Source organism: Rhineura floridana, chromosome 13, assembly GCF_030035675.1.
Source record: "Rhineura floridana isolate rRhiFlo1 chromosome 13, rRhiFlo1.hap2, whole genome shotgun sequence".
NCBI lineage: Eukaryota > Metazoa > Chordata > Lepidosauria > Squamata > Rhineuridae > Rhineura > Rhineura floridana.
Genome location: NC_084492.1, coordinates 22,810,122 through 22,836,044, shown reverse-complemented (window position 1 = coordinate 22,836,044; position 25,923 = coordinate 22,810,122). Strand labels below are relative to the sequence as shown.

The following is a 25,923-nucleotide window of genomic DNA, read 5'->3' as shown; positions in this document are numbered from 1 at the left end:
ATTCAGTCCTACCCAACCCCCTCAAACTGGTGATCAAAACTGACCAGCTCTGTCGCTTCTCTGTGCGCATTGAAGCAACGTCTATGCAACCCTAGGCACTGGATGTCCTTTGCATCTCTTCCATGGGTTGCCCCTCTGCATCACCTTCTTTGGTATGCAGAAACAGATGCAGAAGGCCATTCAAAGCCTCTTTCTACTCCTGAATCCCATCCAGTTTCATCCAGTTCCAGTTCTGTCCTAAAAAATTTTTTAACAGGCCATCATTCACAACTGGCTTTTTAGGAATTAGTTTGAACAGTTTTCTGTGGTTGCATTTTTTTCAGGCCAAATATGCATTAGCTGCCCTTCTCCCCAAACCTGTGGGGGAGGGATTATAACCTAATCTTGAATAATGCTGCTTTAAATAAACTAAGCTGCTTTAAAGGCATGTGGTTGCTGTAAGTCCAGAAACATTGCCTGAAATATTTATTTGTTTGGCTTCAGCTATGGCTGCTTCACTAGTGACTTTAGAATAGTCCTACAATGTGTCATAGCTAGTTTAACGCTTTCCCTGACTGTGATTTTTCTGCTCCCACACACATACCCTTTCTCTCTTATCTGTGTGGGATTCCAGACATGTTTTTTACCCTTGCAAAGACACAAGAACTCCCTTGGAGAAACATAGCTTGTGGGGGGTGAAAATTTACAGGCAGGGAAGGGAATTAAACATACTCCCTTCCCACTGTCACATCTCCACTCTCATCTGTCCCTTGCCACCTGCCTTTCCATAAATAAAGCAGCCAATAGGGAGGGGAGTTCAAAAATTTTGTTTGTGTGTATTACCTAGTTTGGCTGTCAGACTAAGATGATGTGATATGCAGAGCAGCAGACTCACCTGAGTTGCACCTTAGTACAGCCTCCCAATTGACCATCTTGTGGAGTTTGCTTTGCTCCATACCATTCTTGTTTGTCATGTTTTGAAATACCAGACAGCCATTGCTGAGCAAAATACGTGTTTCTTCATATGACTGGGACATCAGTTTTTATGTTTTCCCACCAATGCTTTAAAAGCAACCATTTGTAACTATTAAAGAATTGAGCTCTATTTTAGTATCTGAGTTGTGGATTATTCTTTGTGCGTGTTTTTTCTTCTAGTTCTGGCCTGGAGTGATGGCTGAGCTGTCAGAGCTGAGGGAATTCTATGACCCAGACACAGTGGAGCTGATGAATTGGATTAAGTAAGAGGATTTTTACTTTATTTAAATTAGATGCTGTTTAGAGTTAGCTGATGTTCTTAGCGATGGTAGTCTGATTCCATCAGTGACCTATATTGACTGATTCTAGAAATAAGTCCCTGTGACACATGGAAGCCTTTAGCCTGTGCTTAGTGACTCCATAGCAATCACTATGACGTCTCTTACTGCATCAACTGCTTACGGTTTTGGGCTAGCACGTTGATGGCCAACTTCATCATTGTGGGGGGTGCGGGTGGACTCGCCCAGCCATGCTGCTTGGGGGCTGGAACCTCTCCCTTTTCCTCTACTGCATGGTGGGCATCTGCCTCAAGAAGCTGGGCAGATATGTCCACATCTACCCATCTCCTTCCACCACAACTGAATAACATGGCAGGCATCACTTCTAGCACAACAAGAGGATACCACAGAGACTTTTCAATAAAGTTATGTGTCTTCATCTTCTGAAATGGTAATTCACAGGCCTCTGGGGTCCTCTTGCTTTGTGTTAGGAGGGGTCCCTAACAGGTTATTCAGCTTGGGAAGGGGACACTGTGCCCATTCCAGCAAAGTTTCTTGGAGCTGATGACTCTTGAGCAGAAGGGAAGGAAGACTTCAGCCCCCAAGCATCTTGGGTGGGAGAGTCTAGCCTTTCACCCACCCCAAGACTTCTGTATTGGAAGTGGCACCCATCTTGGCGCAAGAGCCATTTGGAGACCACACAAGATATGACTAGATGTATTCTGTAACTTCCTTTTTTTAAAAGGGGGGGTAGCACTGCCACCTAGAGAAATGTGTTTGCCTTTTATACCACTGCATTGCCTTTTTTCCTGTCTTTTTTTCCTTTTTTGGGTAGGGTTAACAGACAGTGTAATTATTCATGAGTAAATAGGTAATATAAATCTTCAGCACCTTTCTGAAAGCAGTCCATAGTCATCTCCATCCCTTTGCTCCCATATTGACATGTTCGCATGACTAATGTTCACCAGCCAGGGGTCTTTAGTACCACTTCTGTATTAAGAGATGTTAAATGTTTGATAGCCCTGGTCTCTGGAGTGCAATATGCAGTGTTTTATATATAGATTTATACATAAAATATACATGGGGCTTTGGTTTCAGCTGCAAACTGGATTTGACTGGTTGCAATGAGAGCAATTTTTCACACAAGCCCAGAGCAGAGAATACTAAACTGCTGCTTATCCCCTTTTCCTTTTAAATCATGACAGACACTTTTTTTGTTGTTTGTTATTTGGAATTTATTGTGTCGAAGAGCGAATGTTATGCACGTAAGAAAAAGTTAATTACTTTTGCATTAACAGCAGCCGACAACCAATTTATGCCTTGCACCTGAAACTGGGACTGATGCGTTCTTGCCTTGTAAGCTCCTGATGTCAAAAAAGATTCAGTCATTATTCATCCAGCCCTTTAAAAGTTCGGCTGAACTTCATCTCATTCAGGGTTTTCTGCATAGGGTAACTTTTTTGTTGTTTTGGCTTGCAGTTTTCTACCTCATCAAGGTTTTCATGGCGGTTTTCAATCAAAATATAATTTGAAAGCCAAAATTATCATTACAGACTGTCAGGCTTAAGAAGGCGTTTATCTAAAAGGAAGTGAACTATTTAGTATACAGTGGCCTGTGCTGCATACTATACATTATGTTGTGTCATTACACTTCCTGTACAGTAGTGGACTGGAGCCTAAGGGCCCAATCCAGGATATGTTAAGTGCCTTAAGGCAGCATCCAGTGCCGTAACTAGCTTTTCATGTGCCCTGTGCAAGGTTTTATTTTTGGGCCCCTTAATAATGTAATATCGCTAAATTCAAATAGATGGTTCGCCACCTTAACCTTAAAATATACGAACGTATTTTTGAGATTTTTATTATTTAATAAAGCTTACCTACCTGTTTTCACAATAACACATAAACGCGAAAACAAAGTAATTCGTTCGTTATCGAATCACAAGTCGAAGTCAGACTAGTTAACAAACAGCGTCAACAATATTTTCAGCTGTGGTTAGATAAAAAGCGGCATAAACCACGACGTAATAAACATTCGCTCCCGTCGCGCGCGACACTCGTCAATCAGTCCTGCAATTCAGTCATTCACATGTTGGTGAGCAAAGGGCATCGAGGGCGTCCAGGGACTGAGCGACGCAATGACCAATCGCTAAACTGCTAAATAACGCAATGGGCTGCCTGGGCCCACTCAACGCAGTCGGTTCACCAACATCTGAACCGCACAGCAGAGCACAGCGGCAAAATTTAAAATTTGAAAATATTGTATTTGACAATTTTTTTTGTCAGTTCCATTTCAGGGGGCCCTTCGTCCTGGGCCCTGTGCCTGTCCACCTGTTGCACCTGCCTACTAATGGCACTGGCAGCATCTATGCATGTAGCAAAATGAGATGGAAGGATCCAAGAGTAGTAGAATGGATTGTACCATTTCAGAATGTAGTTGGAGAATTACACTTTTGAGTGCTGTAGTACTTTAAAAAAAAAACTCCCTGCAAATAGAAATCTGCAGAATGAAAGTTTCTTTTTCCCTAGCATGCTAACTTTCCACTTGCAGGACATTTTCCACATAGAGGAGCATTCAGAAATTTGATTCTCCACCTGAAGTGGTATACAGTCCATTCTGCCACCTCATTGCATGTATCGATTCAGCCTCAATCCCATGTATTAACTTGGCTTCATCTAACATTTATTCCATGTAACCTGTAACTTGTTCACACTTGTCATCTATGAACAAGCAATGCATTCATTTCAATAGAGTAAACATTACATTCTCACAGTAAACAACATGATAGATAATAGTTACAGTCTGTTATGTGCAAATCAGATTGCATCTGTAGTAGTGTCCAGTTCTGGGCACCACATTTTCGGAATGACATGTGTTAAGGACATTGACAAACTGAAGCGTGTCCAGAGGAAGGTGACCAGGATGGTGAGTGGGTCTGTAAGCTAAGTCCTATGAGAAACTGTTGAAAGAGCTGAGTATGTTTACCCTGGAGAAAAGAATATTAAGGGAAGACGTGATAGCTGTCCTTCTATAGCTATAAATAAACAGGGGTGATAGTGCTGAGTTGTCCTTTGTTGCTCCTGAGAGCAGTACTAGAACCTATAAGTGGAAACTGTAGAGAAGCAGATTTTGGCTGAATATTGGAAGAAACTTCCTAATAAGAGCTGTTCAGGAGTGAAGAATGAATCTGCCTTGGAAGGTGGTGGGCTCTCTTTCACGTGAGTTTTTTAAGTAGAGGCTGGCTGGCCATCTGCCAGGGATACTACATTGTAGACTCTGCACTGAGCAGGGAGTTAGATCAGATGACCTCCAATGTCTCTTTGAACTCTTTGATTCTATATGAGGTCCAGATGTATGGCTGAAAATGTGTGAGAAAGTAATGCATATGTTTTCTAGTAATGCTGTCTTGGAGGAAGACTCATAGGCAGGAAGGGTGCTTCCAGGCTATGTTTTGCTAGTGATCAGCATTCTGAATCAGACTACCTGTTACTTGCAATCAGAAGGAAGAGGGGCAGCAACAAAAATTGTTGAAGTGTTTGCTGCCCTGGGCTCCTTCAGGAGGAAGAGCAGCATATAATTCAATACATAATGATAATAATAATAACAATACCACCCCAAAAAAGGCAAAGCCTCAAATGTTGCTAGGAAATAGAAGTTAAAATTTAATACGGATGCGTGCAGTACATTTTCAACTGACTGGCTCCTTGAAGGTAAGCAAATTTTGTTCCACTGTATTGTTAGAGCAACTCACTTAGAACCTTTTTCTAAAAGAAATAACCCACTGTTCATTGTAAAGTTTTTCAAATACATGAAGTAAGGGGACATGATGTCCAACACAAAAAAAAGACAATTTCAACACAATTAGAAAATAAATAAATATAATGACAATAATAAATGGAGGGGGTGGGTGGGAAAGAGGGAAGAGAAGGGAAGAAGAAGGGAAAGTGAAAAGAGGAGGAAAAAGATGAGAGAGGAAAGAGGGAGAAAGGTGAGAGAGGGGATAAAAGAGAGGTTGGAGAGTGAAGAGAAGTCAGAATAAGGTGTTGCTAAGGAAGAGCAGGGGTGTGTGGCATTTATATATCAGTATATCGCTTTTAGAGAGAATGATATACACACACACAGACACGCGCACACACACCATTTAAATGACAAGAAGAAACGGTGTTAGCAATGTTAGGGTGAGGCACAAAGGTAAGGCAGTTGGTGTGATTCTAGGGTGATTCAACCAAGGACATCTCTCTTGAGTTGTGGGCAGAGGGAGGACTCCAGTCATGCTCCTTTGTTGCAGTATGGCTAATAAACACGTACCATTTTGTGTGAAATGTATTTTCCTTTGAGACTCACTTAGAACTTGTGTCAAAAATAAGATAGCGTTAGAGTTACTTGCCCCTGAAGAAAAGGCTCAACTGAAATCTATTGGGTATATTTGGCAGCATAATTTCCTACTGCGAGTCTGATGTCTTACCTTGGAGGAGGAGGAAGGAGTTCACCCTCAATACATGCATTTAAGAGTGATTGTCTGCATGCTGGTGGCTAACCCACATGGAGGATCAGCCAAGTGATACAGTTCCACCAAAACATTGATAGAGGTTGTGTCCATGGCGGGGTGTGTGTGTGTGTTTTTGCCCAATGGGTAGATCAGAGCCAATTTTTCCATGTGTGTCTGGGTGCAAGGGTGTCCACAGATGAGCTGTTTCTGATGTTTCCTGTTAACAGTAGTGAGTGGTCTTTATATATATATAAACACGTAATTGTGATTAACCAAACAGAGGTTTTTATTATATTAACAAAACATTTCAGCTTCCGCCTTCATCAGCTGCTAACATACAAATGCTGTTACCAAGGTGGCAGTTATAGAGCTTTGAGGATGGAATGCTCAGAGGGCTTCATTTGCAGAAGCTAATTAGTGGTGGTACTGTCCTCCAGGTTCAGGCCATGTGGTGCCAATGTGTCCAGAGAGTATATCCAAAAGTTCTCCCTTTTGGTCAATGCTGCTGGATCTGCTGGCATCTCTATCGCTGTTATGGAAAAGTCCAACAGGCTGTGACCCTCGATGTTAAAATGCTTTGCAACTGGTTGCTCCACTTTTTTTGTCAAGATTGCCGACTTGTGGTTCCTGAAGCGCGTGCGTAGGTCAGTTATGGTCTTTCCTATGTATTGGATATGACATCCTGGTCTTTTGCACTCGATGATGTAAACTATATTGCAGGACCTGCAGGTGATGTTTTGTTTGATGTAATATGTCCTGCCTGTCCTAGTGCTTGTAAAAGTGGCTGTCTCCCTGAGGTACACACAGGTGATACAGTGTTTGGAGTGACAAGGATGAGACCCTGGATTGGTGATAGGTGGCTTAAGCACAGCTCTCACCAACAGTCTGCGCAAATTAGGAAGTTGGCGAAATGCTACAACAGGAGGCCTGCTGATGGCTCTAGCAAGATGTTCAGAGTTTGCCAGCAATGGGTAGCTCTCCCTGATAGCTCGGTGATAGGAGATGCTGGATGGAAATCTACCACAAACGGAATCCATTGCTCTCTGCTCTTTGACATCTCAGTATGATGGAGGAGGTTTTCTCTGGACAGAATGGAGGCTCGGTGGATGTTGCAATTCATAATATGTGGAGAATATCTTCTTAGAAGAAGGTGTTCTTTAAGTTCACTGATCCTTCTCTGGTATATATCTTCAGTGTTGCAAATAAGTTTGATTCTCAGAGCTAAGCTATACACAATGTTCTTTTTTATATGCCTAGGATGGCAGGATTTCCAGTTTAAATAGGTGTGGGCATCAGTGGGTTTGCTGTAGAGATCAGTGGCTATTTTGTTGTTTTCAATGGTGAGAAAGACATCCAGAAAAGGGATGTGCGGATTGTCATTTGTACTATTAAATGTAAACTTAATAGAGGGATGGATAGAGTTGATGTAATTTTTAAATTGTTCCAAACTCTCTTTACCATTCGTCCAGACCATAAAGATGTCGTCAATGTATCGCCACCATATAAGTGGTTTGTTGATGGCCTTTTTGAGGATCTCCTGTTCCAGTTTACCCATAAAGAGATTCGCATATGATGGAGCCACGCGAATCCCCATAGCTGTGCCTTGTAGTTGCAGGTAGTGTTCTCCATTGAATGTAAGGTTGTTACAAGTCAGGACTAGCGTAGCTAAAGTTGTGAGAACCTCTGTTGGTGGATTGTTCATATCTCTGGTGTTAAGGAACTCATTTAAAGCCTGAATCCCATCATTATGTGGTGTATTGGTGTAAAGAGATGTGACATCTAAAGTAGCTAGTATAGTATTGTTGTGGAATTGATACTGCTTGTTTAAAGACTCAATTTTAAGCAAGAAGTCCTTGGTGTCTTTGATATATGATGGGAGGTTTTGCACCACGTATTGTAAATTTAAGTCAATGTACAGAGAAATCCTTTCAGTAGCTGTGTTGTTACCTGAGACAATTGGGTGACCAGGATTGTTGGCTTTCTGGATTTTAGGCAGCATGTAAAACCTTCCAGGGGTGGGATTTGGATTAACAAGGAGATCAGCAGTTTCCTCTTTAAGAAGTTTCCTACTTGTAAGGTTTTGTATAGATGTAATGAGATCTGTGGTGATGTCTTTGTCAAGAAATCTATATGTTGTTTCATCCTTTAGTTGTCTTTGACCCTCAACTATATAATCTGTAGTGTTAAGTACCACAACAGCACCACCCTTATCTGCAGGCTATATATATATCCCCAGGAAGTGCACATATTACCAGCGTATTTTAAAATGGGCAAAATTGAAGGTTGTGAATTTGGAAGTAGGGGTAAGGATCTACGCAAAAAAAAGTATCTGCGGTGAAAGCAGATTCCTGCAGAAGAGTTCTCTTGGATCTGTCACTGGAAAGCCAGCCCAGGAAGCCTGCCTGCTTTCCTCCCTCCCTTCCCTGGCGTGCACCCCACTTTCAGCAGAGAATGATATAGACCAAGCATTTTGCAAATATTTAAAACCTTGGGGAAAGCTGCAAAAAAGCTTCTCCCCTCTCAGCTCCTCCCTTGTCCCTTCAAATAGAAACAGACGGATTCTAGCCAATTTCAGGTCGCTCAGCCAGTGTTGTATGCTGGCAGGAGTCTTTTTCTCCCACCATGTCCTTGGGTTAGCCCTCATTTTCCTCCACATTCCCATCTCCTTTCATTATAAATTCATGTTTACATATTGTAGCTGTCAATTCATGTTTATATATATATATATTTAAAAATAATCTAATAGGAAGGTTTTGCACAACCTCTGTATTAAAATACTGGTTTATGATCTGCATATGCGCTGCAGATTCCTGATTGTATTTTTTTAATACAGAGGTTTTGTGCAAGCAAATGTGTCCTCAGCGTTCAGCAATTGGATACAGGCACACTTTTTCAGCCACCAACGAGAACAAATGCCTCGTGTAGCTTGCCAATTATTCGTGAAGGGCCAGTTTTATTTTTAATTTTAACACAGCTGTTTTGCACAAAACAGCTTTTATTTTTTAAAAAAGTAATAAAAATGTACTGTGAAGGTGCCTTCACCAACAAGAAGTGGAAATAGGCACACTACATCCTATCCTTTGGGCTGAAGGACATACAATGACTAGGTTCTGCTCAGGCAAGGAGCAAACAGAAGTAGGGGGTGTGGCAATATATGTCACCCAGTTAAACATCACCATACACATTAAAAAACCCATCCAACACAATACATTAAAATGTGTCCACAGTCTGGTAACATGCAGTTTTATATTGGATTTTCTTCCTTTATTAGATTATACGTAGATCGGGAAAAATTGAATTGAGGGGAAAGTGGGGGCTGCCAGTTAGATAAGGAGGATGTCGTGAATACCACAAAAAAAATTGAGACTTCAAATCTACATTCCATTCCTGTGTGGACAAGCCTGGAACCTCCAAATCCCCTAAACCTGCCTTTTCTTTGAGGTACTTCCTGGTATGCTTCCTGTTCTGTGTTACTTTGCTCTTTGAAGCTCCATCAGGGAGCATCCTAATTCTCCAGAAGTCTCAGTTCTGACATTTTCATATTGCATTTAGAAGTGTCATGTAGACACATTATTTGCAGCACTGAGCTCTAAAGTGGAGGAGCTCAAAACATCTATAGAAATGTTCATAATTTGTCTCTTCTGATTTGACAATTAAATAATTATTTCTTTTTAAGCAGGACTTTTAAAAAAGGCTTTGAATTTTCCTAGAATCTTAAAGCAGGCAAAAAGATCTACCTTTCCACCCACCCCTCTTCAAAGTTGTGCATGGAGCCCTGTAATTCCCATTAAAGCTTTCTGTTGTAAATGAGTTATTTTGTAGTAATCCTATAATTCTTAAAAGCGTAGATAAAGCAGAGGTTCCCATTTTGTATTATAGTGCTCAGTTTACCCCATTAGTTCAGCAGTAATTAACTTGTTGAAGTTTAGAGCTTCAAAAATAAATGAGATTATTTGTTCAAAATGCCATCAGGTCCACTTGGAATGACATTTAAATTACATAATGTAAATCAGTTTGACCTGTAAGTCCTTGTCATTATTTAGTGACATTTCTTGCAGAATAAATTGTTTGCAGGTTGGGCAGCCTGGTTATGGAGCTTGGCAGAAACCTATAAAAACAAATTATCCTTTCATTTTATACATCATTTGTTCAGACATTTGTAAAAATTGCTTCGTTTTTCCATAATGGAAAAGTGTCATTCGGTCGTTTGAAGCACATTAGCTGTGTAAGATTCAGACTGAGCTTTTTAGCAGCTGCATCAGGCAGAAGTATTACATCAGAGGGATTCAGTATTCCTAGTTGCTGTGTGCCTGGACAATGCTTGCTAAATGTCCCCCTCTTTTGGCCATTTCCTGAGATAATTATTCTAGCATTTCTGCTACTTATTCATAGCAGATTCAGCCATTAAAGAGTAGCAAGGGAATTCCCGCTTCCTCGTTCCTTCTTTCTGCTGAAACCTGCCAGTTAGACTTATGGATCTCATCTTATTTTCAAAATACTCTCCGTGGAGGGATGAAGTCACAACAGGTGGACCCATGGCAGAATCTGGCAGATCAGGAAGAATGTGGTAGACCCAGGGTAGAACTCGGGCAAAACCTGACAGGGATCGTGATTGATGAAGTTTACTGGATTTTCATTTCCAGAGGCTGGTTGCCAGATAGAATCAAGTTTTACTGATTGGACCAGTAAAACATTTGTGTTTGGCAGCCTTAATTGCTTAGGTCACTAGACAAGGTCCTGCTCTAGGTGCCTTTGCCTTCAGAGGTTAGGTCTTTTCAGTGGTGGTGTCCCATCACTGGTGAACCTGTCTAGCCTCATCACTGTCACATTTAGGCATCAAATACTGTAGTTACTGTTTTCCCAGGGCTTTTTGTGAACGATGTGATCTTTTGCTATTTGTTACTGCTGGGTTTTTTTAATGGTGCTTTTCTTGTCATTTTTTAAGCAGGGTGGAAAGGTTGAAAAGCAAGATGAAAGCTATAAGTAAAATAATTACATATTTTTAAAAGTTCCACAAGACATTCCCTCCATGGTAGATGAGGTCCCACATCTCACACATTGCAAGAGAAGCGGGAAGAGCAGGAGACCTGAGTTCTTTTCAAATCTGACTTTGTAACATGTGAATTGGCTCTTAGTGGAGTTTCTTCTAGTTCAGTTGGGTGAGGGCTTGAGGCCTGTCTGGAATTCAACCCCCACCTCTGGCTAATGGAGAGAGATTATTACACACACACATAACATTAAGTTCTTGTACTGATTCATATGCTGAGACCACATCACTTCATGGTATTTGTGACTTTAAATATTTTAAACATAATTATAAAATATTAAACTGGAGCAAAGAAGTCAGCTTTAGAAGCCAAAGAGAAACTGACAGGTTTTTTTCCCCTTCTAAAGTTAAAATGGCTTGCTTAAAAATATAATCTACACTGTCTGTATATGAGATTAGCTTGGCTTTGTGAGAAGTTTAAAGAAATGCTTGTGGTATGTATGCGTGGTTTCTAAGAGTTAACTCCTTTAGGGCTGCAGCAAACATTTATGGTTGTCTCTTAACACTTTCACATTTTAATTAGGAAAATTCAGTGGAAAATGCATTGAGAGTTTAAATAATGTGCAATAAGGTTAGCACATTACTACACACAAATAAGCACAGAGAAATGTTTGTGCAGCCAGGTTTCTTGAAACGACGTCTTCTAGTTTATCATTTGTGTATTATAGTTTATTCCTCCAGCCAGGTGTCTGCAAAACCAATAAATGGGCACACATTGGCAGTTATAACATGAGTATTTGTATAGTGCCTTGTGACTACAGTACATCCTGCCTGGGATTGTATCACTTCAGAATGCATGTTTGAAAGACCTTATCCCTAAGAACTAGCTTTCCACATGTAAGAAGCTTTTGATAAGCTTCTGAATCCTATCCCTGCATTCTGAAGTAGGCTTTTCCTAGAACGGTTGACCTAACTCTTATTTGCATGGATTGTTCCCTTCATTGTTAAGCCTGCCCCCAAAAACAAAAATGAGGACTGGTCAAAGAACATGGGGCCTGAGGGAGTTGCAGGGACAACTGATGTATAAATATAAATGTAAAAACTGATGTAAAAAGTGTAGGTCTGCCTCTGAAGGGGAGGGAGGGAGGGAGATGGCCATCACACCTGAAATCTTTGGGTCTGTAATTGCCAGCTCTCAGTTCTTGGCTATTTCTTCACCTTATATTCCAGTTGGGATCAGAGTTGACATATAAAATCCCTTAAAATGATCCTGCCTCCCATCAGTTTCAAGGGTACTTCCTTAGGGGGGAAAAACTGCTCAAGTCATTGTGAAATGAACTGAGGGTACGTATGCCCCTTGTTTGTCTATTTAACTAGATCTGCACACATGCGCCCACACATTACGCTAATTGTCTGAGAACTTTAGTTTAAAACCTTCTATCTTATTACTCCCTCTCATTTGTAAGGCTTTCTTATGAAATCAACTCAAGAATAGTGATACTGATTAGACAGATTAGGTGGACACTAGGAAGCTTTTTTGCTTTTTAAAATCAGTAACTTAATGGAATCTTTTGAAACACAAAATAAGCCTAGAAACTAGAGCTTCCTTTCACAAAAGATAGCTCTAAGTAGATTCCGTTGGGTATGCAATTTGCTGGGATGCTCATTTTGTGTTTGTGTGTTTGGAAAATTCACCTTAATTCTTGCAGCCAATGTAGACATTTTGCAAGCAGGTGTGAGTATACAGGAGTTTCTCTTGCCTAGTTACTACAAAGCAGACATTTTCTTTAACCTTCAGTTACAGCTACACCAATGCAAAAGCATTCTTGATATTTACCCAGGTCTAACACCCCAAAGAAAGCAGTGATTGCTGGAAGCATGCAACTCTTAGCAGGTGTCAAGCTATGCACAGGAAGGATTTTAACAAATCACCCCCACTATGAGGACAAGAGCCTGAGAGAAAGGACAAAACAGGTAAGGGGCTCTAACCATTTCATCTCACAACTGAGCCATTGGTCAGGCCTGGCATGAAGTTTTAGTGGGTGTGGATGAGGGAAACTCCATCAGACTTCTGCATTCCTCTCCCTACCCTCCCCAGGCCTAAGTCAAACATGTATAGCAAGGTGAATAAAACAAATTGTGTATTGTTAAAACTATTCTCTGCAGGAGTAGGCACACAATTTGGTGCTTCTTCTTGATCCATCATTATCATGTGCACCCCAGCTTTAGTTGGTACACAACTGCAACTGTTCCAGGACATAGATAGCTTAGCATTGACTAGATTGTTGCAATGTGCTCGATGGGGTCTGGGATAGGTTGGTTTGGAAGCTGCAGTTGGTGTGAAATGTCGCAGCTAGACTGTTGAGTGGGACACCATACCACACACACGCCTGTGCTGAAAGCATTGCATTGGCTGTCAGTTGGATATCAAATCAAGTTTAAGGTACCTCTGATTACATACAAAGCCCAACACAACTTGAGACCAGGTCCCCTGAATAGATCTGTTTGCATAAGCAGGCAGTGGGCAACTATGGGCTGCCACCTGAAACTTCCCTCATGTGAACAAGTACACAGTATTTATGCTTTTATTGTTGTTTATTGTATTTCTATTCTTTGTTGTATAAAATATTCCTTAAAAATGCAATAAAAACAAGAAATTAAAAAACGAAACCAGGCTATCTGAAAGAACACCTCATGTAGTGATCTTCCCACCCGTTACAATAATCCGAAGAAACTCTTTTTGTCATACCATGTGCTGTGTATATTCAACTTATGACTACTTAGAGACGAGCTAAGTACGACCCACAGTACTGATATTTTGTCAGCTAGTAAAAATATATTGGTTTACTTGGGCTTCCCTGGGTCTTTGCAATACCAGTTTTTATTGTTCCTTAGATATGGTAGATGCAAATTTTTATACCCTAATGGGGATTTAATGCGTTTTAGTGGATTGTCTTCCTCACCCTCAAGTACTATTCAGTGATATACTGCCTCTGAACATGGAGGGTCCCACAACACCATCATGGCTAATAACTATTGAAAAACCTCTCTATGAATTTGTCTTTTAAAGCTATCTAAGCCGCTGTTATGATGTCTTAGAACAGTGAATGTCATAGTTCACAGAATTTCCCTGTTTCATAATACCAGAAATTGAGGTCATCTAATGAAATTGGATAACCCCAAGTTCTAGTATTATGAAATAGGGAGGAAAATGCCTAGCAACTTTCTCCACACCCTGCATGAATTTATAAACCCCTGTCTTGTGCACCTCCTGAGTCGTCATTTTTTTCAAGTTTAAACAATACATAAATAAATGGAGGAAATGTTTTAAAAAATTACAATGCTAATTAAATTACACAGTTCCAATTGTTTATAGGTATATCAGATGTATGCAAAAAGATCGCCTGAAGAAGTCCATAGGATCCTCAGATCTTTCGGCACTGACTTTGTGATCCTAGAGGACAGTATTTGTTATGAAAGAAGACACACCAGAGGCTGCCGGTTGCGTGATCTTCTTGACATAGCAAATGGCCATGTAAGTACTGGAAACTCCCATCCTATTTGTATTTAAATAACTCCAGCAACTCTGCCACTGGGTCATCCGTCCCTGTAGCAGCTTGTGGCTTTGTAGCCAATGTGGTACCCTCCAGACGATGGTGCACTACAACTCCCATCAGCCTCAGCCAGCATTGGCAATGGTCAGGAAAGATGGGAGTTGTGGTCCAACAACTGGAGGATACCACATTGGCTACCCTGGTTTAGATCCACAGCTAAGATTACTTGAAATACTTTAGAAAGCAGGACTATTAAATCACTCAAGTGCAGCATTTATTTCCTAGTATGAGTTTATACGTGCAATCCCAACGCCACTTACCTATGAGTAGGCTCTATTCAATAGGGATTACTTCTAACTAGAAAAAATTGTGCTGTAACCTGAGGTCAAGAGTTAGGATAAGTCATGCAAAATAATAAAGGATCCAGCAAGTAAAGTAGAACAGAAAGACAAATGTAGTCTTTTATCTATCTATACAATGGTCTCTTGTGCTTGTACAGTTTACAGTATGTTACTTTTATACTGGATGGATTACAGGAGCAGTTCTAAAATGTTCTAAAATAGAATATAGCAACAAAGAGGATGTTTGAACAACCTTGTAATTTCTGTTACAGACTATGGATGGTCCTGGGGAAAATGATCCTGATTTAAAACAATCGCCATATCCTCGCTTCTGTGAGGAAATCAAACGAAACCTACCTTCATATACGATGTATTTTGCTAAAGTATTTCAGAACAAAACATTCCATGTTTACAAGCTTGCTAAACATAAAAAGACTACATAGCTTTGCTGTGACCACAGTAACTAACGCTAAGAGAGTTTACAAAAATAGTTCCATTTTTTAAAAACAAAATCATTGTACACTGGTCTAAGTGTTTACTTTCTCATTACTGTGACAATTCAATTCAAGGAGGGTTTGTTTTGATAATGTTTTTGTGAATCCAGAAATCTGGATAACATGAGGCTTGTTCAGAAAGGGTTCTGGTGTGGATGCTGTACAGGTGGTCCAGTGCAAGCTCTACAATGTCATGTGTGAGTGATTCTTGTATGAAATATGATAGTACTCACGCCATAAAAAGATGTTTGTCATACAGAGAAGGGCAGGTGAGCCCACAACTTATTCCCATACCCACTGCATGCAGAGTGTACCCACCAGGAACCTACATGGACCAGCTGTAATATATTTCCATCAACTGCTAAATCTAGGGAAGTCTGCTCAGGGTTCTAGCTTACTAATGTTGTCCTGTGATACCATTAGGGTGTTTGTGCTTTTTCCGTTCTGCTCTTTTCCTTAGGATGCTAGGGAATGCAAATCCAATCCAATATTTACTTGGAAGAAGGTCCTACTGATTTTTCATGGTGCCTTTTCCATGTTTGCTTAGCATCACATCTCAGCCCATATCTTACAACCCAGAGCTTTGCTGCCAAAGTGCATAGTATATGCTGGTGACCTTTTCATTTTTTTAATATTAGGACCCAGGTGTCAGCTATATAATAGCCACCAGCAATGTAATGTTTTTGGTAACCTCCCCTTCGCACACAACCAGCTCTCCCTGCTTCTCTCTCAGCACAGCACAGCTATAAGGACACCTGGCATTTGCTGACAAAGAAGGAGCTGCCAATACCCTAGCAGCTGTTTTGTAGCTAAGGTCAAAGTTGCACAAGAATATCCCTGTGTACAGTTTTGCTTTTAGCAAGGACTCAAAAGTGAGGGTTCTCTTGGCAGGGATGGCCATGTGTTGTCCACACCATTGCCCAACCAACACCAGATCTTTACTATTTTCTGCAGGTTGATCTGCCTCAAGCAAGCAAAGCTCTCAGTCTTGTATGGGTATTGTTGCTGAAGATCATAGTCTAGCTAAGGGCTTGCATCCCGTTTGAGCAGCCCCCCCTTCATTGTATACTACTTTTCAAACTCTCATTACTTTCAAACACTTGTTGCTCAATATTTCATTTGCAACAGTTAATCGTTCTTTGTTTTACCTGTGGTTCCACATTTGGTGACTGATTTGTCTGTGTGATTTCAAGACTGAAGAATGGAGCATGTTGGGTTTCTTTGTTTTTGTTTTGACAATGCATCCTGTTGTGGTGTCCTGTATTTCAGATTTTAAAGAAGCTTTTACAAACAAAGCAAAATGCCCCCACTCTCCTCCTACATGTCACAATGTTCAGTTCCTGTGCTGTCTTTTCAAGTAGGCATACCAAACCCAATCTAAATACTGTCATAAGGATCACTGTTAAAAGAGGTAGGATATTTTGTTGTTTTAAGGGAGAATTGTAACTAGTACATACATGAACTCTTCTTGCCAGAAGACCAGCCCCCCCCCTCCCGCCTCTTCTCTCCTTACTTGGACTAAACTAAACCCATGAATCATGTACATTATTTGAAGCAAGTAGATTTCACATTTTTGAACTTTTATGAAGACTGCCAACTTTTTAATGCTGTTTAATGCTTTTTTTTAACAAAAAAAAGTCACTGTGATGATGTTTTTAATGCTAATTTTAACATTTTTATATGAGAGTTATGGCAGGGTTGGTTTGGAAGTAGAACTTTTCCAGTCATTAACAAGTCACCCAGCAGCTGTAGGCATGATCTCTATTCACTCCTTCTGCTCAAGTCTCATTGAAATAAATGGGAGATTGACAAGAACACAATCCATCTCTTACTAACTTACAGTAAGTAGGGCTTTCCCAAGTGTAATGTACAATGTTCACTTCTGGTGTCAAATCTGATGGTAATCAAGTGCCTCTGGAAAACCATCAAAACATCAATAGGAACATATTTGGCCTACTCAAATAGTTCATGTAAGAAAATTGCTACAATTAATTTCTAACGATAAGAAACTTACAGTGCTTCGGCTAGCTTCCCCCACATTTAATTAAATCAAGATGTGTAATGAGATTAAAGTTCCCCAACTGAGCTATGTTCCATTTCTCAATGATTTAAACACTTTTCCCTCTGCAGTTGTTCCTTGGTAAATTACTGCAGGGCTAGATATGGTTCTGTCACCATCACACAAAAATAATTTTATATTTAGGCAAGTATTCATTAAGTAACATGCAGGGTCTTTCAGTGCTTTCATACTGCCACCATAAGAAAAGCAGACTTTAATCAGCTCATGCTTAAATCAAACCTGGAGGTGAGCCACTTTGGGGGTTTTTTAAGCAAAGAAGCAAAGCCGCCTGAATAATTTCTACTCTGTTTCCCTTAATGAGGTTGGAGCCCACTGCTGTTTCAGCATAATACAATAATAAAACATTCTAATAAGTAGTAAAACTTTAATTAAGCCTGTAGTGATGTGTGCCTGATCTTGCTGGGAGCGTGGGTCAGCAGATTGCTCACTGGTAATGCTGCATGCTAATTCAGGATAAGCATATGTAAGGTACGGTAGATAAGGTTGCCCTGTTTTTTAAAGACCGTGGGTGTAATCGGCTGAGGCTGTAAACACTTGGGGCTACTTCGCCTAGCATATCCTGCACCTGTCTCCCAACCAGCCCATACAGCCACAGCAGGTCAGTACTTGTATTACTTTAAGCCTTAAGCTCAGCCCATAAGGAGTAGTGAACTGCTCATGTTTGGTTCTGGGTTCGTTTGCCACTACTACAGATGCCACTGCCATGCCACAGCCAGAAGTGGAGGATGGTCAAGTGGGCCTGATTTTAAGGTATAGCATCTTCCTCCATCAAGGGTCCTGATAGTATTATATATATTTTAAGAACAACCCTGAATATTTCAGTATTTTTACATTACATGTTTATTACTAATTTATCAAATATTACCATCATAGAAATTCAAGCTTTTTACTGGATCTGTCAAGTGCTGAACCCCAAGCCAAACTTGTCCTTGACTATAAAGAAATAATACATGAAATGTACGAACAGAGGAGACAATAGATTTATTGAGTCAGGTAAAATACTTAGAGTTGCACAGAACTTTTATGTGGGCTTAGAATGATCTTAAAAGGAGAGGGCTGGGAGGAAGGTGCTACTTGGGTCATTGGGTATTGACCTAGCTGGAGAAGAGGCTGAAGCTGCATTAAGGTTGTTTAAGGGAGTTGTACTTATATTTGTAATGTCTGACATGCTAGTTCACTCTGCCTGATACCTACAAAGCAATTTCAGTAGTATTACCAGGCGAATGGAGGGCTTGGTGTTGTCATAGGAAAGTTGTTTCCTATAACATCTGAGATACTGGGTGCAAAATGGTTTTTGTTAGTGTTTTGGTTCTGTAGAAACCAGTACTTGATGACTGTTAGAATGTGCTGGGGGCCGTTTGCTGTCTAATCTGTAGTAGGCAAAGCAGAGATGGCCATGGAAGTTAAAGCTGGTATATGAAGATGGTATATGAATGGTGCAGCAAGATTATCTGTTGCTCCTTATGGGAGGCTGGTGCCACGTGGGCTCCGCTTCAGGCAATATATTTCTGGGTCTGTAACTAAGGCAGAAGAATCCAAACCTTCTCTTTAGAATAGAAAGGAGCGCAAAAACTGCAAAGGTAGAACAGTGCACAACACTTGCTTGAGGAAGTCTTTCCACTGTGTCCTGTTTTGAGGCCAGCCAACATGCCGCACGATCCTATTAACATTTTCTTAGAAGTGAGGCCCACTGTGGTCACAACTGCAGGCTTAATGTCTTCATGTGCTGCTGCTTTTTTACCTGTCTCACTTTTGAAGAACTTGAACACAAACTGCTTTAGGGTAGATGACTCTGCTCTTATGAAACCGTGGGTTGCCAGCTCAACCAACAGGAGATTCCTTTTTGGTAACTGGCAAAAACATTCTGCCCAGTTTTTTCCATCATGCAACTGTACTGGTGGTCCAACCACTTATTACAGAGCATAGCCACAGTGTGGCAGAAAACAGAACCAGTGACATCAGAACTACCTGGGCTTCTCCCTACATTGGAACTCCTAGGAACCAGAGCCTTCTGGGTGCTGTTAATGGGCAAGCCGTATAACATCCAACCCAAATTCACAAAAGCCCTTGTCCTCCCAAAATAATACTTCACAGTATTTATATTGTGATTTCCCTGTAAGAAGATACATCAAGGTTATGCCATCCTTTCAATCAGAAAACCAACCACAAAACGAGGGTAGGACCATTAGCAGGCAAAAAAAGGAACATGAAATTCCAGAAGCTACAAAGCAGTGTTTATTGTGAGCCTAACACATTTTGGAAATGCAGGTTACACGTTCCCAATGTGTCAGAATTGTTACTAAAAACATGTCCTTGATAAAGGATTTTTTCTGAAACACATCGGGCTCACAACAATAAACACTATGCTTCTCTCCATTTTGTGGGGCATCCTTCCAATTACTGCTTTTTTTAAAATTTAAGGTGAGGGTCTAAAGTAAAGAGTCCAAAGATTGGCTGGTGATTTTTTCCCCAGCTATCTGAATGTGCATAATCAGAGGACCTTGCCGAAGGTCTGCCACCCGCCAAAAACCCTGGCATCAAGAATTGTGGAATAAATCTAAGCAGCAACATGCATAATGAAGAACACATGCAATACAGATTACAACACCTGTAGTCACAATCCATGCAAGAAACGACATTTTGGGTTCCTATATGTCATAATTCAAGGTGATGACTGGGGCACAATCTTCAAAGAAAGCTTGGTGGACTCTTGGCAAATAAGGACAAGTTTTTGGAGGGAGCCAAACCCTAGGAAGCTGAACTCATAATTTTGCAGGCATTTGCACTTTTTCTCAGCATGAAGAAGTAACCTTGCACAGCAAACTGCTGGAGCTGGGTGGCCAACCTTTACTGGCCCAAGGTTCACATTTACCAACCCTTGGCTAACCCTTTGGGGGCTGCATGCCAGAGGTGAGTGTGGCCAAAACCAGGTGTGTCCACCCTACACAGTCATATGCACAAATAGGCACATAGCCCACCCACCTCAGTTGATCCATAAAGATCAGCAGAGGAGGAGGAGCTACTCAGCAAATGACCTAACGACAGGGAAATGGATGATTTGTATCTCCAACAGCGTGCTGGGCTCTGCCTACCGTGGTGCTGTGTCTAATTTTTTTTCCTTTTGCTGCCATGTGCTGCCATCAAAATTGGAGAAGGGGGTGGATTTGTTTGGAGGGGCCAGATCAAGCCCTGTTAGCCACCCTTGTGCATACAGCATAGGAGAGAACTGTAGGAAGGAGGCAGTGCTGTAGAATTCATAAACTGCCAAAGATTGTAGTCTAGCTGCAAGTTATTCCAGCGATACAACTATTTCCCATTCTAGGAATAAAGACTGGGGTGTTTCTATCTACTTCAGATCAGTTTTTCTTTAGTATTGCACTCCCCTATTTCAGGCGTTCACAGCTTGTGACTTACCCAGCCAGATGCAGCCCACCAGACAGGCACAGTGGTCCACAAGATGATCAACAAACCTCCTGTTGCTTTGCTTGTCTTTGTCTGCAAAATTGGGAGGGAGGAGGGGCAATAGTACATGGCTGGTGGCTTGCATTTGGCCTGGTTGCTCACAGGTTGTGTGGACCTGCCTTTATAGCAGGTGGAATAGGAAACCTGTGGCCCTCCATATGTTGTCAAAATCAACTCTCATCAGCCCCGGCCAGGATGACCAGTATTTGGGGATGATGATGTAAGCTTTGGTACAACATCTGGAGGGCCACAGGTTCCCCATCCATTTTTCATTGTGCCATCTGCTACATTCCACTATCAAATGATTACCAAAAAGTTGTTTCATTTACTATTAAACCTGATCCTCTTCCCACTTGTAAGAAAAGTTATTGCATAAATGTGCAAGCTAGCTGCAGTGTAATCCTAACCGTGTTTACACAGAAGTAGGTCCAATGGATACTGAGTGAATCTACTTCCAAGTGCACAAACAAGTACTGCAGCCTTACTCTCCTACTTTGTCCCTTCGTGCAGAAGAGAGTTTTCTCATACATTTATGCAGAAGAGAAGTTTGCTGTACATTTATGGTCAAAAAGAAATTGTCAGTCAGTGGAGCTAAACTGTCACAAGACATTAGGAACTGCACGTCTTCAGGGCTGACAAGTTCTTTGCTCTTTCTAGTTTCAGTACTTTTGCTGGTTAACACTTCACCATACAGGCATTTTGTAAGACACTGTAACAAGACGCATGATTGTCTTCGAAATAAAGTTTGTTCTGAAAATCATATTTGTCACTGTTTTGTCCTTTTAAGGCAGCCATTAAAAAAATCCTGTCTCTCGTTGCTCATGTCCTCTGTCAAACGCAGCTCATTCTTCTGCCAAAAGAAGCTTTTGGACTTTGTCTTAAGCACCTTAACGTGCTGAAAAGGAGTTAATATTTATTTAAACCATCTTTAAGCTTTGACAACTTGAAAAAGTTTTTATTGAATTTTCAGGTTCAGTGATTTAGCAGTAGCAGGCTTTTTTCCTGCTGATGCTACCTTGTGCACTTAGCTTTAGTAAGGTCAGCAGCTTGTCTGATGAAGTTATTTGGATAGCGTTAAATAGAAGTTGCTTTCTGATCCACAGGAATCAGCTGCTGCTTTCTCATTTCCTCCTAATGGTGAATTTCTCAATAGTTTTAAAAATTTGTATGATAGAACGGAGCATGTTTCTGTCAGGAAAGTCCAGCCAAAAGTAATTGCATGTGGCATTTGCCTTGTTTGAATTCTGAAAGATTGGTCTAGGACAAGGGTTTAAAGATACAGCTGAGATCTCATGGATAAGCATGAACAGTCTTCAGTCAAATCCACTTGATTAAAACGTTCAGGTGTAAAACAAATGTAAACTAGGAGCCCAAACTCGTGTGTAATGATGATTATGAGGTATAATTGCTTCAGGAAACCTATTCTAGACTGAGCAGCTGTATATCAGCACATTGCTCCTAGAATAGTAGACCATTTGCTAGCATCGCAGAGCAGTATCACTCTAAAGCATTTTTGCTATGCTGCCTGGGAAGCTGGCAATGTTCTAAAGCCTACATTAGCCTCTAGTAGGAGATTCCAGAGGGAGAGGGGAGGGGAGAGTTGCCTGGAAGGTAAAGGGAACACACTGGCTCTGGGTCAATGAGGTGGCAATTAGCTGTTGCAATAGCCATGGGCTGCTGTAGCTACAACTGCTGCCATAGGATCAGGTGGTGTGTCTGGTTACCAATATCCTCATATTAAATAACATGCAGATCCATGCAGCTTAGCTAGCTGACATAGGCAGAACAAATTCCATTTCATCCTCCATGTCCTGGAGGTGATAGACAGCCACTGCCTTCGGGATGTGTAGCATAGAGCAACTGTTGACATGCACTGGGAACAGATCTTTGGTAGTATCTGTTAAGAGGCTGCGCAGTGGCTAGTCTTTCCTCTGCTAGAAATGTGGGAACATAGGAAACTGGCTAATAGCAAGTCAGATCATTGGTCCATCTGACTCAGTATTGTCCATACAAATTGGTAATGGCTCTCTAGAGTTTCAGACAGGGTCTTTCCCAGACCTACCTGTAGTTGAACCCAGGATCTTTCGAAAGCAAAGATGTGCTCTACTTTTGAGCTACAGCCCGTCACAAGTGGTAGAGAGAAACCATGTGTCTTCATCCTTGTATTTTCTGGAATCCTGACCTATTAGTTGCACTCCACCAGCAGAGCTCTTTTCCTAGTGCTTGTATTTGTTTTAAATACTAGCAGAAGTTACTTCAAACTCCTCCTAGATGTTCAGGAAGATACTGGCTTTTGGGAAAGCGGGTGATTCCATCACTGAGGCCACCAGGCTCAGAAGTCGCAACTTATTTTTAGTTGGTGCAGTATCTCCTCTTAAGACATGTTCAAGAGTACATCCGCTTCCTGGGATGATACTCTGAGGGTTGCCTCAGTGTCACATAACTGGACTGTTGGTTTTGTAAAAAGAGTGGGGTGGGTGGGAAATGTATGAAAATCAATAGAGCTGACAGGGTGACAGATTAAATACTTATATTACAAGATTATTTAAATTGCAGACCTATACACAATTTGTATAGGAAACAGAATTGTTATTATATGTTAGCCCAGCCTTTCCCAACCAGTGTGCCTTGGACCACAACTCCCATCAGCCTCAGCCAGTATTGCCAATGGTCAGGAAAGATAGGAGTTGTGGTCCAACAACATCTGGAGGCACACTGGTTGGGAAAGGCTGTAGCCTGTAAAGAGCTTGGCAGGAGCTTAGTTAGGTACCAGATTACTGAAAATCCAACTATCATTCTAGGGACATAGTAATTTCTTTCCTCTTCCCTCTCCCACCAGCAGCAGGACTTCTAATAATGAAGCCTCCTGGCTTCATTCTTGGCAATGCATTAACTCTCTTGCACAGGCTTTTTAGCAAAGGAATAGGCATGTCTTAAAATGGGAAAAGGGACTGACCCATAAAGCAAGTATTTTTGACTAATGTATGGAACAAGCAACATAGCAGTAAAATGTACTGCCTTTAAGTCGATTCCGACTTATGGCGACCCTGTGAATAGGGTTTTCATGAGGCTGAGAGGCAGTGACTGGCCCAAGGTCACCCAGTGAGCTTCATGGCTATGTGCGGAACCCTGGTCTCCCAGGTCCTAGTCCAACACCTTAACCACTACACCACACTGGCTCTGATACGATAAACACATGGGAGGAATGAGCATCTCCATTAATAGGAAGATGAAAACCCTTCCATTGTCCAGACGTTGTTTTGACATGTGGAATAGCCAGGAATGTTTTTCACATCTTCATTTAGTTAAATAAATTTAAAAAAAAGGTTATTCATCCAGTGCTCCAAACGGGGTGGGATGCCATCCCATTTCTTTTCAGATGGATGTATAACTATACCACTTCTGTTCAGGAACACATAACTGAATCTGGCCTAAACCTTCCACTTCCTTTCCCTCCCACTTTGAGCACTGTATCCATTACACTTGGACCACACATAGGAAGCTGCCTTGTATCAGGTAAGATTGGTTGTCTATCTAGCCCAATATTGCCTCCTCTGGCTGGCAGTGGCTCTCTGGGGTCTCTGGCAGAGGTCTTTCCAATCTCTTGTGACCTGATACTTCTTTTAACTGGAGAGGCCAAGAACTGAACCTAGGGTCTTCTGCATGTGGAGCATGAGCCCTGTCACTAGGCTGTGATACTCCTAACAACCATGTGTGCTTTGGTAACCTCAAGGCTACATTGTTATACTACAATCAATACAGACCTCTTCAATATGAGGTTTGCGTCTCTGTGAAGACAGGATAGCACAGGGATGGGAGGCCTGTAACCCTCCCAATAGTCTACACTGGCCATCATCCCTGACCATTGGCCATACTGGCTGACATTGATGGGAGCTGGGAGTCAAAATGTGTGGAGAGCCACAAGCACCTGATCTCTAGCGTAGAACACGTCAGCTCTTCTGCAGAGCAGTGTGAGCCTCTGGGAGGACTTTATGTCTGTTTCTTCTGGTCTGAACCAGTATCATCCAGGGTACATCCCACAGGTTCTCTTCTTCCCTTCGTCCTAATCTGCAAATAGACACTTGAGTCAATGAGAAAATCTGCCTCCCCAAAGACTTAATCAAACTTTCAGCTTCAGACACCAGAATCTGGCCTGAAATAAACAAGAATTTATGACTGGGAGGAGTGAAATACTTTTGAGCCAGGCTGTATGTTGAGAAGAGCATTTTTATTCTGAACAGCACACCAAGGGAGTAAATAGCATGTTACAGGCAAAGGAAATAGTCTAAATTGACCTGAAAAATGCCAGTGAGTGGATGGGATTTAGATGAATGGATAAGAAGCAATAATTAACACTGAGCAACATCTTGATGCATTTAGAACAGCAGGAGATTTTAGGGATGTTTGTTACTGCCTTTACCTATGGCCTATTTGCCACACTCACAAAGCTCAGCAGTACAATGACATTCTCCCAGCCCATGGCACAATATAAACTTTGGGGGGAAAACCTTTTGGCTTTCTGGAAGTGTATTATTATGTTTAGACAAGCTTTGTTGCCTGTGTGAATGAAAAATATTCACAACATCTATGAGCTGTGGTAGATAAAATCACATGCATTTGTAAGTGGGTGGTCCATCATTTAGGGATGGCCACAAGCCTTTCCTCATACGGTAAGTTCCAAGATTGACACATGATGCTCAGGAAAGTAGTTGTGCTCCAGCAAGGACTATCCCACTTCAGGCATGCACATATGAATTGGCACGAAACATTGCAAGAATATTTCCAGTTAACCAACTGTTCCAGACCTGTTATCAAAATTTACTCTTAAAAAAAAACTTCCACATTTTAAAAGCTGTGGTAAGAGCTAAGAATGTGTATTTGCCCTAAACCTTTATTAATTTCAGGCTTGCTTTGCAAGGTCCATGAAAACAAGTATTCTGAAGTGGCTATTTCCTCATACTCTCTCTGACACAGATTGTCATTTTTTAAACTTTTTAAAAAATGATTTATCATTCTGTGAGATAAGGTCCACATCAACAAACAGGATAGAAAAAGGAATCTCCAAACACTAAAAATGCATTTCAAGATGATAAATTGTCGCCCTTTAATTATATGAATAGTAAATACATCTGCTACTGTCATGTGAACAGCTACCACTCTCCAGTCTGTAGAAGACCACTTTCAGAATTGTGGAGGTAAGAATAATTTTGCAGGAATCACTGACAGATGGCTAAACAATTTCTAGTATCCTCTCTCACAATCAAAGAAAGAAAGTGGGAGAAAGCC

The 25,923-nt window shown here is 41.1% G+C and overlaps 1 protein-coding gene across 6 annotated transcripts in view; it reads left to right on the top strand.

Annotated features, from left to right (window-relative positions):
- Nucleotides 1–17,543, top strand: part of DPY19L3 (dpy-19 like C-mannosyltransferase 3) — a 53,262-nt gene extending 35,719 nt beyond the window's left edge. For all 6 annotated transcript variants that reach the window (XM_061594180.1, XM_061594183.1, XM_061594178.1 and 3 more), the window contains exons 16-19: nt 1,135–1,217; nt 12,548–12,680; nt 14,083–14,241; nt 14,874–17,543. In XM_061594180.1, coding sequence (XP_061450164.1) covers nt 1,135–1,217; nt 12,548–12,680; nt 14,083–14,241; nt 14,874–15,044 — 546 coding nt within the window. In that variant the 3' untranslated portion in view covers nt 15,045–17,543. The remainder of the gene's footprint in view (nt 1–1,134; nt 1,218–12,547; nt 12,681–14,082; nt 14,242–14,873) is intronic.
- Nucleotides 17,544–25,923: the final 8,380 nt, after the last annotated feature.